At 40.3% G+C, this 14,903-nt stretch overlaps 1 protein-coding gene across 1 annotated transcript in view; it reads left to right on the top strand.

The window, feature by feature from the left end:
* The window catches only part of EEIG2 (EEIG family member 2), a 73,264-nt gene that overhangs the window by 35,891 nt on the left and 22,470 nt on the right, over nt 1-14,903 (top strand). Inside the window, exons 3-4 of the mRNA XM_052637490.1 lie at nt 5,908-5,937; nt 11,455-11,571. Coding sequence (XP_052493450.1) covers nt 5,908-5,937; nt 11,455-11,571 — 147 coding nt within the window. The remainder of the gene's footprint in view (nt 1-5,907; nt 5,938-11,454; nt 11,572-14,903) is intronic.

Raw genomic sequence — 14,903 nt, 5'->3', positions numbered from 1 at the left:
GAAGAAATAAAATATCATCAAGAACCTTCATCTCATTATCACTATGCATATAATTATATTAATCTTATTTCTATTAGTTTAGGGGCCACAATAGGTCTTTATCCTGCCATTCATTGTTTCTCTTCTTTATTAGGCACTGTTTTTTAGGGACTTTACGTATTTTGTGTCTCATAATAGCCCTGAAAATGTGTTATCTTTTCCGTTTTCAGGAAAACCAAGGCTCAAAGAGGTTGTTACTTGCACAAACTCACTTTGCTAATAAATGATAAATTAGGACCTCAAGCACAAATCTTTCTGATTTTAAACCCATGGTTTTTTTAAATTTCCTTTCTACTTACTAAGTTGAAGCATATTACCAATAATCTATAAAAATTGTCATCTCAGATTATTTCAGTATAATACATTGTAAACTTAAAATAGAAGTGTATGTCTCTCTCAGGTAATAGCCAAGGAATCCAGGGCTGGTAGAGCAGCTGTGCCATCTTCACTGTATGATGCCCATATTTAGATCCAAGGAAGTTGCTCTAGTCTTGTTATCTCTCCACCAGTGAGAAAGAAGGAGAAGCAACGTGAGAACAAATGCATTCCTTTTTAGGGCATGACTCAAAAGTGCTCATACTGGTTAGAACTTAGTTACATGATCACACCAAACTAGAAGAAAAGCTATGAATGTAGTCTCTAGCTGAGTGACTGTCAGATTCCAAAATTAAAGAAGGAATGAACAGATACTGGTGAACCACTAGTATTCTCTTACCATGCTTGGTATATGGAAGTACTTACTGAACTTACTATACCTTATTCTATCTAATTATTATGTAAAAGTGAGAACCGATAAAGAAAAATTAGTAAAGCCAACTGTATAAATACTATCTGCATTGCAAAACATAGTTTAAGATATAATGTTTAACCAAATATCTGGGCACCCCGTGACCCAGTCTAGTTGACACACAAAATTAACTGTCACAGATTGTTTGTTAGTAACTCAGTCATGTCCAACTCTTTGGACCCCATAGACTGCAGCCCGCCAGGCTTCTCTGTCTGTGAAATTCTCTAGGCGAGAATACTGGAGTGGGTATCCATTCCCTTTTCCAGGGGATCTTCCCAATCCAGGGATCGAACCTGTACCCTCCCTCATTGCAGGCAGATTCTTTACCGTCTGAGCCCCCAGGGAAGCCCTGAAAGTAAAAAACCCCTTTGTTAGAATGCGAGGGCTGCTATAACAAAGTATCACAAACTGAGTAGATTAAAACAGTTTACTGTCTCACAGTTCTGGAGGCCAGAAGTCCAAAATCAAGGTGTCAACAGGGCCATGCTCTCTCTGAAGGCAAGAACAGAAGATACTGTTCCATGCCTTTCTCTTAGTTTCTTAGTCTGAGGCTTTCCTTGACTTGGAGCTGTATCACTCCAGCTGCATGGCTGTCTTCTCCCTTTGAGTCTTTGTATCATCCACCTGCTGTGCGTGTCTGTGTTCAAATTTCCTGTTTTTATTAGGACACCAGTCATATTGATTATCTGTGGAAAGCCTCCTCCGTTTTCAAATAGGGTCATATTCTGAGGTTCTGCATATTAAGATTTCAGTATTTCTTTTGGGTGAGCACAGTTAAATCCATAACAGACCCTAAAATTATAATAAACTTGGGGATTTATGCTTCTCAGATTAATGGACTAGCTTGTTACAGGCCACCCTTCCCTCTGAGAAGGGTGAACTTTTCCAAAAAACTATACAAAATATTAAAAATAGCTGTGTGAAGGCATTAGAAGCTGCCTTCAGCAAGGACTTAAGAGGTTTCGAATCAAAGACCTGGGAAGCATAAAGAAATGAGCCTGACATTTGGCCTTGGTTTAACCCTCAAAGCAGCTGCCAATTTGTAAGTAGCAGCTAAGGAGCTGAGCCAAAAGCAGTGATGGAGAGGCTAGGAAGCTGAGCTGAGATTCTGGCAATTTTACAGGACAAAGGGGACAAAAATGGAGTCCAGAGCCCACTCGCAGAAGGAGCCTTGGTAAATACCCTGAGTAGTTGGGACTCTGTAAGAGTTTCAGCCTAGAAAAATGAGTATAATGGCTGTAGATCAACCCTTACAAAAATTGACATTCAGCTTCCAATCAGCTTAGTCACTGCTTAAATGAAAGTGATAGGTCCTAACCTTTCTACTCACCAGAAAAAAATGTGTATCTTCTCTGGAGGAGAATAACATTACTCTAAGCCTAAAATTATTTCTTCAAGTTACCATGCACAAAAAGTTACCAAGCATACGAAAAGACATGACTGCATGACCAAAATCAAAAGGAAAACAAGATGATAAAAACAAACCAAGGAAAATACAGATTTGGAGAAGATCTAATAAACTTTATACAATAATTGTAATTAGTCAAGAGTATGGAAAATAAGAGAATTTGAAACCATTTTAAAACTTAAATTGAATTTTAGAACTGAAAAATACAGTAACTAAAATTTAAAACTAAGTAAATGAAACTAAATCTCAACAGATGTATTTAACAGCAGGTTTGTCACAACTGAAGAACACTTTAGAAAATAAGACAAAAGAAAATATCAGTAGGGAGTTTGGGATTGACTTATACACACTGCTATATTTAAAATAAATAACCCAACAAAAAAAATGGAGAGACGACAAGAGATGGATAAGGAATGATACAGATAAGATGAAATTGGCCATGTGTTGATAATTTTTAAAGCTAATTAATGGGTTCATGGGGTTTTATTATTACTACTTCTTCCACTTTTGTGTATGTTTGAAATTTTCCATAATAAAAGAGTTTTTAAAAATTATAAAGGAAGAAAGAAAATATAAGTGTGGGACACACAGAACAGGGTGCAAGATACAGAAAACAATATAAAGATCTGACATATATATATATATCAATGGAGCCCTGAAAAGAGAGGTGAGAGTTTGTGGAGATTGTGGCTGAGAATCTTCTAAAACTGATGAAAGATATTGAGCCACATATTCAAAAGTCTTGTGAACCTCCTGAAGGATAAACAACAAATCTGGCATGTTTAAAGATAGACCAGCAGCCTAGCTGGAACATGGAGCACGTGAAAGTGGAAGTTCTTGGTGATGAAATTGGAGGCACTGGATCAGGTGGGGCTTTATAGGAGTTTAGAATTCACTCCAATTGTATATTTGGGATAAATTTGTTAGAAATTTGAAATCAATTTGAGGATTTTAAAAAGGAGAGACATGATCTTCTAAGATGACTTTTGATGCTGTGTGGAGGATGAATTGCAGAAGCCACTCAAGTGATTGGGATAGTTTGGATGAGGAATGCTTATGTTTTGGCATGGAGTTATAACAGTGGAGGTGGTATGATTCAGGATGTATTTTGGAGGTAGCCCCTTCTAATGGATTGGATGTGGTGAATGGGGGAAACAAAATTGAGAGTAACTCTTAGATCTTTTTCCTGAGCATATGAGTAGATGATTCTGCTGTTTATTGAAATGGCAAAGACATCCATTGGAGCAATTTGGGGGGACAGATAGAGATCAATTCAGTTCAGTTCAGTTGCTCAGTCGTGTCCAACTCTTTGCGACCCCATGAATCTCAGCACGCCAGGCCTCCCTGTCCATCACCAACTCCCGGAGTTCACTTGGACTCACGTTCATCGAGTCAGTGATGCCATCCAGCTATCTCATCCTCTGTCGTCCCCTTCTCCTCCTGCCCCCAATCCCTCCCAGCATCAGAGTCTTTTCCAATGAGACACGTCTTCACATGAGGTGGCCAAAGTAGATCAGTAGACCTATTTTGACGACGTTAAACTTGAAGTGTCTATGAGACATCAGGGACTTCCGCAATGGCTCAGCAGGTAAAGAGCCTGCCTGCAATGTAGGAGGCCTGGGTTCAATCCCTGGGTCAGGAAAATCCCCTGGAGGAGGGCATAGCAACCCACTCCAGTGTTCTTGCTGGGAAAGTTCGATAGACAGAGGAGCCTGGCGGGCTATAGTCCGTAGGGTCACGAAGAGTTGAAGGTGACTAAAGTGGCTGAGCACACATGAGACATCAAGTGGACATGTCATGTAGGCATTTAAAATACTAATATGGAACTCAGAGGAGAAGTTCAGACTAAAGATTTGAGTCGTCAGCGTACAATTCTTATTTAAAGCCATAGACCAGAATGGGATAGGTCAGCGAGAAAGTGTAGGTAGAGAAAACAAGAGGCCCTAGACCAAACACTTAGAAGTGGTATTAAATTGCTTAGCAAGTACAAGAAAGGAGCAAGAATTCATATAATATATCATTTCTCATATACTTTTGGCCAGATCTTAGTCACACTGCTATAGGTTAAAAAGAAAGTGAAAAACGTAGTCAGTTACTTTATTTTGGGTAGCCAAAGCCCAGCTAAAAATAGAGGATTCTATTATGATGGAGAGAGAAAGAATGGATATTTAGGATGCAGCTAGCAGACTTTCTACAGAGGTTGAAGCAAAGAGTAGTAGGTCTTGCAAAGGAGAGTGAGAAGTAGCCAGGGAGTAGGAGGAAAAGTAGACAATTGTAGCACCTTGGAAGTTTATAGAAAAAAATCTTATTAGGAAGGAGGCAGAGAGCTGTTTTGGAATTAAGTAAGATGAAGCCAAAGCCTTGGGCTTTAATAGAAATGGAGTTCATTAGTAATCTTAAGAGCCATTGCAGAGGGAAAATGAGAGCAAAAACCCAATTAGAGTGACTTTGAAGAGAGAGTGGGGTACAGCAAATTTTGGTAAGTCTTTTGGAAAATCTGGCTGTAGAAGGGAGCAAAGAAAAGAATTATCTAGTAGAGACTAGGATTATCTAGAAAAAGGTTTTGTTTTGCTTTGTTAAAGAAAGGCACTATTAAAGATATGACAGTAACTTTATAATAAAGGAAAACTTGGTAATTCATAATGGAGTACCTCTGGTGGCATGAGAAGGGGAGCAGAGAAGGGGAGGGATAGCAGATATTCATGAACAATAGAGTTTACCATAATTAGCTCTCAACTTATTTAAATTCACCTCTTTAAAGATGGAAATGGTACATAATGCATTGTGCATCTTGGTTTATGAAAGAAAGATAAGATAACTCCACTCAACAAACACATGTACGGAGTATATACTGTGTGATAAGCAGTGTCTAAGTGTTTTAAATCTTGTATCTGTGTGATGTCCCAAACTGAGGGATTTGGCAAATTAATGTAGTTTATATATTTTAAAGTGTTAAGACATCTATATATTTTTTATTATTTTTCACTTTTGCCAGTTTTGTTCACATTAGATAAGAGTTAGATAAGGAAGTTTCTACTATACTACCATGGAACAATGTTATATGTTTTAGGTGGGAAAAAGTAAGGTATATGTGTTATGTTATTATCTGAGTAAAGGGGGGATAAATATATATACACACACATATAAAATTGCTAACAGTGGTTGTCTCTGGAGTGGGGATCTCCACTCTTGTTGAAATCTTTGTGCAATGTATTATTAATATGCTTAACTAAGTAAATAATTTAACTTTTCTTTGGTGATTCAGGTTATTCCAATGTGTCCAGAACACTTTTTGGCAGTTTCTTCTTCAGCAAATAGATTAAATGTTAGTTTGTCTTCTCACCATTTGTCTCCTTCAAATTTAAGTTAAATTCTAAATAAAAACTCTGGTTATTTGCCAGAGAGGGGTGGGGGACATCCAAATAGTTGGATTTAAGATCATCAGAATTTTATACTTGAAGTGAAAGTGTAGTTGCTCAGTCATGTCCAGCTCTTTGTGACTCCATGAACTGTAGCCCACTAGGCTTCTCTGTCCATGGAATTCTCTAGGCAAGAATACTGGAGTGGATTTGCCAGCATATAAATAAATACCTACCTCAAAACTATTTGACATATATTTAATTTTAAATCATTAGTCGTATGATATCTTTATAGTGTTTTTTATCTTTGGCAGGAATTAAAAGGTGGGAAAGCTTATGCAAAGGTAAGTTGGTCTTCTTTAACTCTTTTGGAATTTGTAATATCCCTCATTGCTATTTATAAGCCTAAAAATTAAGTGGTTTGCTTTTCTAATTGCTGTTCAAGCATGAATGTTTTTAAATGAGCAATTTGGAGATTGAATAGTTGGATCCAATAATAAATTATAGGCACATTCTTTCTAAATGCTGATTATGGGATGTCATTTAGCTTAAACTTCCTTGCTAGAAGACAATCTCTGGTTTGCATTAAACAATAGCAACTGTTAATTTGGTTTCCCTGGGAGGTAGTCTCATTCCCACCCAACCCCCAGTGGAATAGGACTCCCAACTCTGAGCTCGTTTAGCACTCTCTATACTGTCTTTTCCCTGGTGGCTCAGAGGATAAAGCATCTGCCTGCAATGCAGGAGACCTGGGTTCGATCCCTGGGTTGGGAAGATCCCCTAGAGAAGGAAATGGCAACCCACTCCAGTATTCCTGTCTGGAGAATCCCATGGACAGAGGAGCCTGGCGGGCTACAGCCCACACGGTCGCAAAGAGTCGGACACGACTGAGCGACTTCACTTCATACTGTCTTTTATACTTTTATATGGAATTACTAATGAATGTGCTCACTTTTTGCTAGACAGAAGGAGTTAGTAATTAATAATACTACCAGAAACCCATATACTCTCTTCTATTTCTAAACCTCTTTATTCTCTAAACCACATACTCCTCTTTTTTTTCTGGTCACACCATGATGCTTGTGGGTTCTCAGTTCCACACCAAGGATTGAACCCTGGCCACAGCAGTGAAAGCCCAGAATCCTCACCATTAGGCGACCAGGGAATTCCCCACTCTCCTTTTGTATTTCCAGCCCCTGTGATGGTGTCTCCTTCAATCCAGTCATCTAAGCCAAGAACCAGGGCATTAGTTTCAACTGTCAAATTACCTAACTCCCTAAAACTGGTTGGTTGCAATGTCAATTCAGATGCTCTTTGCTACAAGTAACAGAAAAGTCCCCTCACATAGAGGCTTTTTTAATCTCACAAAACAGGCAGATAGGAGATAGAGCTTCTCCAGGATTCACTGACTAGAGAATATCATCAAGAACCCATGTTACTTTTTGTTTTATTTTTGTTTTTTTCTTACATTCTCTATGTGATGGCTTTGTCCTTGGCTCGTCCCTTCAAGATCAGGAGGTAGCTAGCTGCTCAGGTTTTAGTCAACATATTCACGTATAACAAAGCCCAGCTTCTTTCTCCACTTATGTCTTTTTTGAGTGAGAAAACTTCTTAGAGGATTGCCCCGTACCTCGGATTGGCGACAGCCAGATCATACGCCCCCTCCTAAACTAGTCATGGGCAGTAGGAATGGATTGCCATGGTTAGCTTGGACTAGTCACAGCTGAACAGTCATCTGGAGTTGGGCTGCTTTCCTTGTGCACATGGATGAGCTAAGAGTGGATACTTGAATAAAATCATGGCTTGCTCGCAAGGAATACCAAGGCATTAAATGGTGGGTAGGCAAAAGAAAAAGAGAGAGAGAGTCTGCTGTGATTGCCAAATCTTCTTCATTTCTCTCTTATAAAAAGCTTTTGAAACCATCTCTTCTGTCTAGTCCCAAGACCACTGCCTTAGATTATGCCTTCATTATTTCTTATTTAAAACACGCATTGGCCTCCTATCTTTTGTTCTGTTCCTCTGTTGTCTCTCTCCAGTTCATTCTCTGTATTATCACCAGGGGGATCATTCTAAAATTCAAAGGTATCGTATCCTTCCTCCACTTTTAGCCCTCCAGCAGCTCTCTGTTGCCTGTAAGGACAACAAAATGAAAAGTCCTCAATCTAGCATATTAGACTCGTGTTGGTTTACAGATCTTCCATCTATACGTGCACCCACCCACCCACACTCACTCATCCTATGCTTCAGACATACTGCCCTCAGAGCGTTCCTGGGGTGAGCTGTGCTGTTCTGGCATTTGTGCCTTGTGACTTGGTGTTCTCCCTACCATGCACGTGCTTCTATCAACTCATGTATCATTAAGAACTCAGCTTAGTCATCCCTCCCCACTGAGAAATGTTCTTTTTCACTCTCTTTCTTGTAATTGTGCCTTCCTTTATCCAGCACAAGATCTATCACAGTTATACCTAGAATGTATGTATCTATGCCATTTTAATGAGACAGTTATCCCAAAGAGAAAATCACAAGGGAATATGGACTCTCGTATCTCATTAGAATATAAGCTCTTTCAAGACAGCTGGGTTGTTTTTTTTTTTTAAGGCCACATTGTACGGCTTGTGGGATTTTAGTTCCCCAACCAAGGATTGAACCTGTGCTTCCTGTAGTGGAAGCCCAGACTGCTAGAGCAGTCCCAGGACAGTTCTTAACCGTGTTGTTCATGACTGGTGTTCAGTATCTAGAGCAAAGCCAGACACATAAAATGTGTTCAGTAAACATTGACCTTAGTGCGCTTTTCTTCATGGAACTGACCAGATTCTTTTCTTTTTAAATTTGCTTTATGCTTATTGTAATACCAGCATTCTGGCAGTGGATGGTAAGCCTTAGGGCGGTTTTTTATTCAAAAATATATATACAATTGCCTACCACGTGCTAAGCATTGTTCCCAGCACTACTCTAAGTGTAAGAGATACAGCAGTAAACTAAAACAGACAAAAACCCCTGCCTTTGGGGAGCTTACATTCTGATGAAGGATTAAGTGAGGAGGACAGACAGTACACAATAGATATGAAATATGTACATACATGATGTGATGATAACTACCAAGAAGAATAACGCAGATGAAGGTTAGAGGGTAGGGGAGTGAGGAGGCAGGCATGCTCTAGAATGGTCATGGAAGCCCCCTTTAGAGAGATGACATTTGAACATAGACCCTAATGGAGGGAGAAGGAATGCTAAGAGAAGCTTTAAGAAAGAATGCATCAGGCAAAAGAACAGTAAGTACTAAAGACCTTGGGGTGGTCTTGGCATTTTCAAGGAAAAGGATCTTGTGGCTGGAAGAGTAGATAAGGAGGTGAAGGGGAAATGACAAGGTGGCCGTGGACAGAGGAATCAAGACAGTCAATGTCAATGCAATTGTCGTTCAAGGAGTTTTGCTGTGAGGGGGAGCAGCAGAATAGTACAGTGGACTGGAGAGAGATGTGGGGTGAGGTTTTGTTTCCTTCTGTTCATTAAGATGGAAGAAAACCCAGCATGTTTGTGTGCTGATAGGAATGATCCAGTAGAGAGGGAAGAATCCCTGTAACAATGAACTTGAGTAGGCAAGAGCAGAGTGCTTGACCTCAGATGGGAGCACACCCAGCTCACTTAGGGTAAGTTATTACTTAAGTTACTAAGTTAAAGTAATAAATTGCTTTTATTTGTGAATGAAATAGGAGGCAAGACATCAGCAGAGAGTGTGGATGGAAAAGATACTGGAGGTTCAAAGAGGAAGGGTCATATGTGATAGGCAGGATATGACAGGGCATGTGGGTGATGTGTGATCACATCGCCACAGGAGTCCTCACATGTTCATCGGGTGTGGCTTTGCCCTGGACATCTCCTGGCTTTTCGCTGATCTCTTGGGCCAGAGTAATCACATGAAGATTAGGTAGATGTTACTTGTGGCTTACCATGTTTCTGACTCCCTGCCTTTGGACCTTGTGTCCTTCAACTGATCTTTTAACTTCTTTCCTTCATTCTTTTTGTACCAATTAAAAACTGCTAAAATGGTGCTCTAGCCTACAAGTAAAATCTTCATCTTGAATGCCATTCATACATGCATTTATATGCACTTTAAAGTGTTAAAGCAGGCATTTTAAAATCATATCGAAGGCTTTGCTGGTGGCTTAGTGGTAAAGAATCCGCCTGCCAATGCAGTGACATGCATTCAGTCCTGGTCTGGGAAGATTCCACATGCCTCAGAGCAACTAAGCCCATGTGCTATGCTGTGCTCAGTCACTCAGCCATGTTTGACTCTTTGCAGCCCAATGGACTGTAGTCTGCCAGGATCCTCTGTCCATAGGGATTCTCCAGGCAAGAATACTGGAGTGGGTTGCCATGCCCTCCTCCAAGGGATCTTCACAACTTAGGGATCGAACCCAGGTCTCCTGCACTGCAGGTGAATTCTTTACCATCTGAGCCACCAGGGAAGCCCAGCTAAGCCCATGCACCCCAACTATTGAGCCTTTGCTCTAGAGCCTAGGAGCCACGGCTGCTGAAGCCTGTGAACCTACAGCCTGGGCTCTACAATAAGAGAAGTCACCACAGTGAAGCCTGCACACCACAACTAGAGAAAAGCCCGCAGCAATGAAGACCCAGCACAGCCAAAAATAAATATTATTTTAAAAAAGAAAGCAGAATCCCAGGAACCTTTTTTTTTAAAAAGCCACAGTAGGATTTGAAATGTATAATACTTTCTATTATATATTCAGGGAGATGTGCTTAATTACAGACTCAAAACACTTTTTGTTAATAAAAGACTATATACACTTAGCGATGTAGAATCGATTTAGTTTGTTCAAAAAATAATGATATAAGGGGAATAATTTTTTTTTTTACCACTTGGGAATGAGAAATAAAGTTGAGCAACATGAGAGGAAAGACCAGACAGTAATCTTTGATAGCTGCAGAAAATGGGGCCCAGACTTGAGTAGTAATAAGAAGGAGGAATGGGTTTGAGCCAAGCTTCTCTGCTGGGTTAACAGCAGAGAAGGCTAGTGTGGGGAAGGAAAGAAGAAGGCTTCATTCATAAAGAGAGATCTAGCTCAGGGGAGACCAGTGAGGCAAATACTGTGTAAGGTGGTGAAGGAGTGGGAGCTTATACCAAGGAAAGTGTGTGGTGCACTTAAGTCATTTTGCTGCCAGGTGGAGAGTGAGAACTTAATAATCTGCAACTATCTGTAGTCACCAGTGGTTAACTGGGAATAGAGCCAAACCAGAACAGGGAGAGGCGAGTCTGATCAGTTTTCTCTGTCTGTGTGCAAGTGATCAAGGTTGGTCTGCTAGTATTTCCCATAATGTGGTGTGCTACTTGCAGTGATTTCCATTGTTTAATATACATTGTTACATCAACAGTTACATGTTTTAATGGGTAGAGGAAAATATATGGAGTAAACAAATCTGTTATTTCAAAGATCATATTACTCAAGACAAGAGTTAAATAGGTAATGAAAGTGAAAGAAACTCAGTTATGTCCAACTCTTTGTGACCCCCATAGACTGTACAGTCCATGGAATTCTCCACCAGAATACTGGAGTGGGTTGCCTTTCCCTTCTCCAGGGGACCTTCCCAACCCAGGGATCGAACCCAGGTCTCCTGCATTGCAGATGGATTCTTTACAAGCTCAACCATATGATTTTACAAAAAGTGAGCCAATTTTTAAGACATATTAGGCAAAGAAAAACAGGTGTTGTTAAGTTGGCAAAAACTGCAAATAACCGGTTTGAGACAGCTTGGGTAGAATATGGGTTGAATGTCTTATTTAAAGAGAATATGATAGAAGCCTACTAGATATTCTATTAATATAATTCTCTTTCTTTTCATAGCTGGGCTTTGCAGATCTAAACCTGGCAGAGTTTGCTGGATCAGGAAATACCACTCGTCGCTGTTTACTGGAAGGCTATGATACCAAAAATACAAGACAGGACAATTCCATTCTTAAAGTAAGCACATTTCCAGATTTACATGTTCAACAAATGAGATTCTCTGCCTTTAAATAATCATAGTTGTATATTGTCAGGCTTCTCAGGTGAAAGTGAAGTCGCTCAGTCATGTCCAACTCTTTGCAACCCCGTGGACTGTAGCCCACCAGGCTCCTCCATCCATGGGATTCTCCAGGCAAGAATACTGGAGTGGGTTGCCATTTCCTTCTCCAGGGGATCTTCCCGACCCAGGGATCAAACCCATGTCTCCCGCATTGCGGGCAGACGCTTTAACCTCTGAGCCACTCTCCTGCCAATGCAGGAGACATGCGTTTGATTACCTGTGTTGCGAAGATCCCCAGGAGCAGGAAATGGCAACCCACTCCAGTATTTTTGCCTGAGAAATCCAATGGACAGAGGAACCAGGTGGGCTACAGCCCAGAGTCGCAAAGAATTAGACATGACTTAGCAACTAAACAACAAACAATATAAGGTCAAGATGGGAACCAGTACTAGGATCATAAGCTGGCCACACCACTAAAATACACAGCACGTAGGAGGAAAAAACAATCAAAATTACAGAAGCACTGAAAAGTAACAAACGTTCACCTTCATGATCCCAAGGTGTTTCTCTTTGGTGCTGAGAACATTCAGGGAAGAATACATATAATCACTACAGCATGAGAGCTTACTGAGCAGAAGGAACATCATAAATGAATACCTTACGATGTTTCCAGCTCCCAAAAGGTGATTGCCAGCACAGCTGTGGTGGGCATATATAGAAGTCACTGGATTCTCTGACAAGTGACATGACAGATGGAACTCACTTTGGACATCTGCCCTACTGTTTCCAAGTACCTTCAGAAGCTCTATACCCTGGGGAACCCAGAGAGAAGACACACTTCAGAGAGTTGGTGCCAATATTAAATGAGACCAGTGGAGAAAATGTTTGGAAAGTACTTGGATCTAGTAAAACCCACTGGATGAAACTTTTGCTGTATTTTAGTTAGGTTTACCCTCTTATGGTAAGTTCCCGAATGATAAGAAAGGAAAATAATCCTGAGTAAAACTAAATACTCAGAAGTTAGCAGACAAAGAATTAATTACCTATACCTGACAGTTTGCAAACTCATCTAGCCTGGCACATAATAAATTCTCAAATCATGACTGTTATTAAGGTTATTGTTGTTATTACCATTATCACCGGTATTTCCAGAAGAACATAATAAGATCCTATGGCTGATTTTTTTTAATTAATTATTTATTTAAATTGGAGGCTAATTACTTTACCATATTGTAGTGATTTTTGCCATACATTGACATGAATCAGCCATGAGTGTACATCTGTCCCCCATCCTGAACCCCACTCCCACTTCCCTTCCCATCCCGTCCCTCAGGGTTGTCCCAGTGCACAGCCCTGAGCTCCCTGTCTCATGCGTCGAACCCGGACTGGTAATATATGGTAATATACATGTTTCAATGCTATTCTCGCAAATCATCCCACCCTCGCCTTCTCCCACAGAGTCCAAAAGTCTGTTCTTTACATCTGTGTCTCTTTTGCTGTCTCGCATACAGGGTCATCGTTACCATCTTTCTTTCTAAATTCCATATATATGCATTAATACACTGTATTGGTCTTTTTTTTTTTTTCTGACTTCACTCTGTATAATAGGCTCCAGTTTCATCCACCTCATTAGAACTGATTCAAGTGCATTATTTTTAATAGCTGAGTAATATTCCATTGTGTATATGTACCACAACTTTCTTACTCATTCATCTGCCAATGGACATCTAGCTGCAATGAACACTGGGGTACACGTGTCTCTTTCAGTTCTGGTTTCCTCAGTGTGTATGCCCAGCAGTGGGATTGCTGAGTTGTATGGAAGTTCTATTTCCAATTTTTTAAGGAATCTCCACACTGTTCTCCATAGTGGCTATACTAGTTTGCATTCCCATCAACAGTGTAAGAGGGTTCCCTTTTCTCCACACCCTCTCCAGCACTTACTGTTTGTAGACTTTTTGATAGCAGTATGGCTGATTCTTAAAAGGCAGTCAGCAACTAGAGAATAGCATTTCAAAAAGCATTAGCAAAGCTTTAAGTTCTGGTCCAACAAAACAAAAAAACACCATTTCCAAATAATAGTACTCTAGGTATTCATTCCGTCATTCTTTTAGCTTTCAGCCAGAATTTGAGTAGCCAGAGGCTTAGGGAGCTTAAGGAACATAATTACAGCCACATAGCAGGAGGGTGGATTGTGACATCAGGGCTCTGTGTTTGTTCTTAGATCTGGAGCCCTGTGTAAGCACTTCAGCTCTGCCCCACTGTTTCCTCCTCTATAAAAGGGGAATTTCAGTAGTTGCCACAAGGGGGCTGATCCTGAGTTCTGAAAGAGTTACTGTATGTGATTTTGCCAACACTCTTTAGTTGTATGAAATAGAAATCCCTTAGGTTAGCTCCTATAAAAGAGAGCTTTAGGTCAAATGCAGGGACATTTCACAGAGCCCTAGGATGGGAAGTTACAACCAGACCTGAACTTCCAGGAACTGAAGGACCTTTCTAGGGACTGTTCTTGGCTCTCTGCTTTATAATTTCTGTCTGCACACCAGCTTCCTGTGCTTACTCACAGCCTCCCTGCCTTCCTAAGAACTTCAGCTGCTAAGTGGCGTTGGCTTGCTATGATGTCAGCAAAATATGGGACGTGGAGGAGGCTGTTTTTAGAGACCTTGTCTGAAAGGTCTTGGCCTGGTACGTTCCCAAAATGTGTTTGCAATAGTAGCCTCATGGTATGCTTCAGGACAGGGTGGATGTTCAACAAGATGCTAACTGCTCCTTTCCAGAAAGTGGCAAGTACGTTAGTGTAAGTCACTTAGTACCTTGAAAGAGAAGCTGATCCAGCTGAAAGTAGAGACTTTGAATACTTTTAAATTTTTATAGCTTTATTGAGCTATGATTCACTGGCCATACATTTCACCTAGTTAAAGTACACAATAGAATGGTTTTAGTATATTCAAAGGTGTGTCCAACTATTGCCATAATCAGTTTTAAAACATCTTCATTACCCCAAAAAAGAAACCTCGTATGTGCTCAATAGCAGTCACTTCCCACTTTACCCCCAACTCTCTGCCCTTCCCCATAGCCCTCAGCAACCACTAACCTACTTTCTCTCTGGATTTGCCTATTCTGAACATTTCATATAAATGGGATTATAGAATAGGTAGTATTTTGTGTCTGGCTTCTTTGAACTTAATGTAATGTTTTTCAAAGTTCAGCCATGCTGTAGTATGTATCAGTACTGGGCTCCTTTTTATAGCTAAGTAATACTCCATTGTTTGGCTATACCATATTTTGTTAA

The sequence above is a fragment of the Budorcas taxicolor genome, chromosome 3 (assembly GCF_023091745.1).
Source record: "Budorcas taxicolor isolate Tak-1 chromosome 3, Takin1.1, whole genome shotgun sequence".
NCBI classification, from domain to species: domain Eukaryota; kingdom Metazoa; phylum Chordata; class Mammalia; order Artiodactyla; family Bovidae; genus Budorcas; species Budorcas taxicolor.
This window is presented reverse-complemented; position numbering and strand designations above follow the sequence as displayed.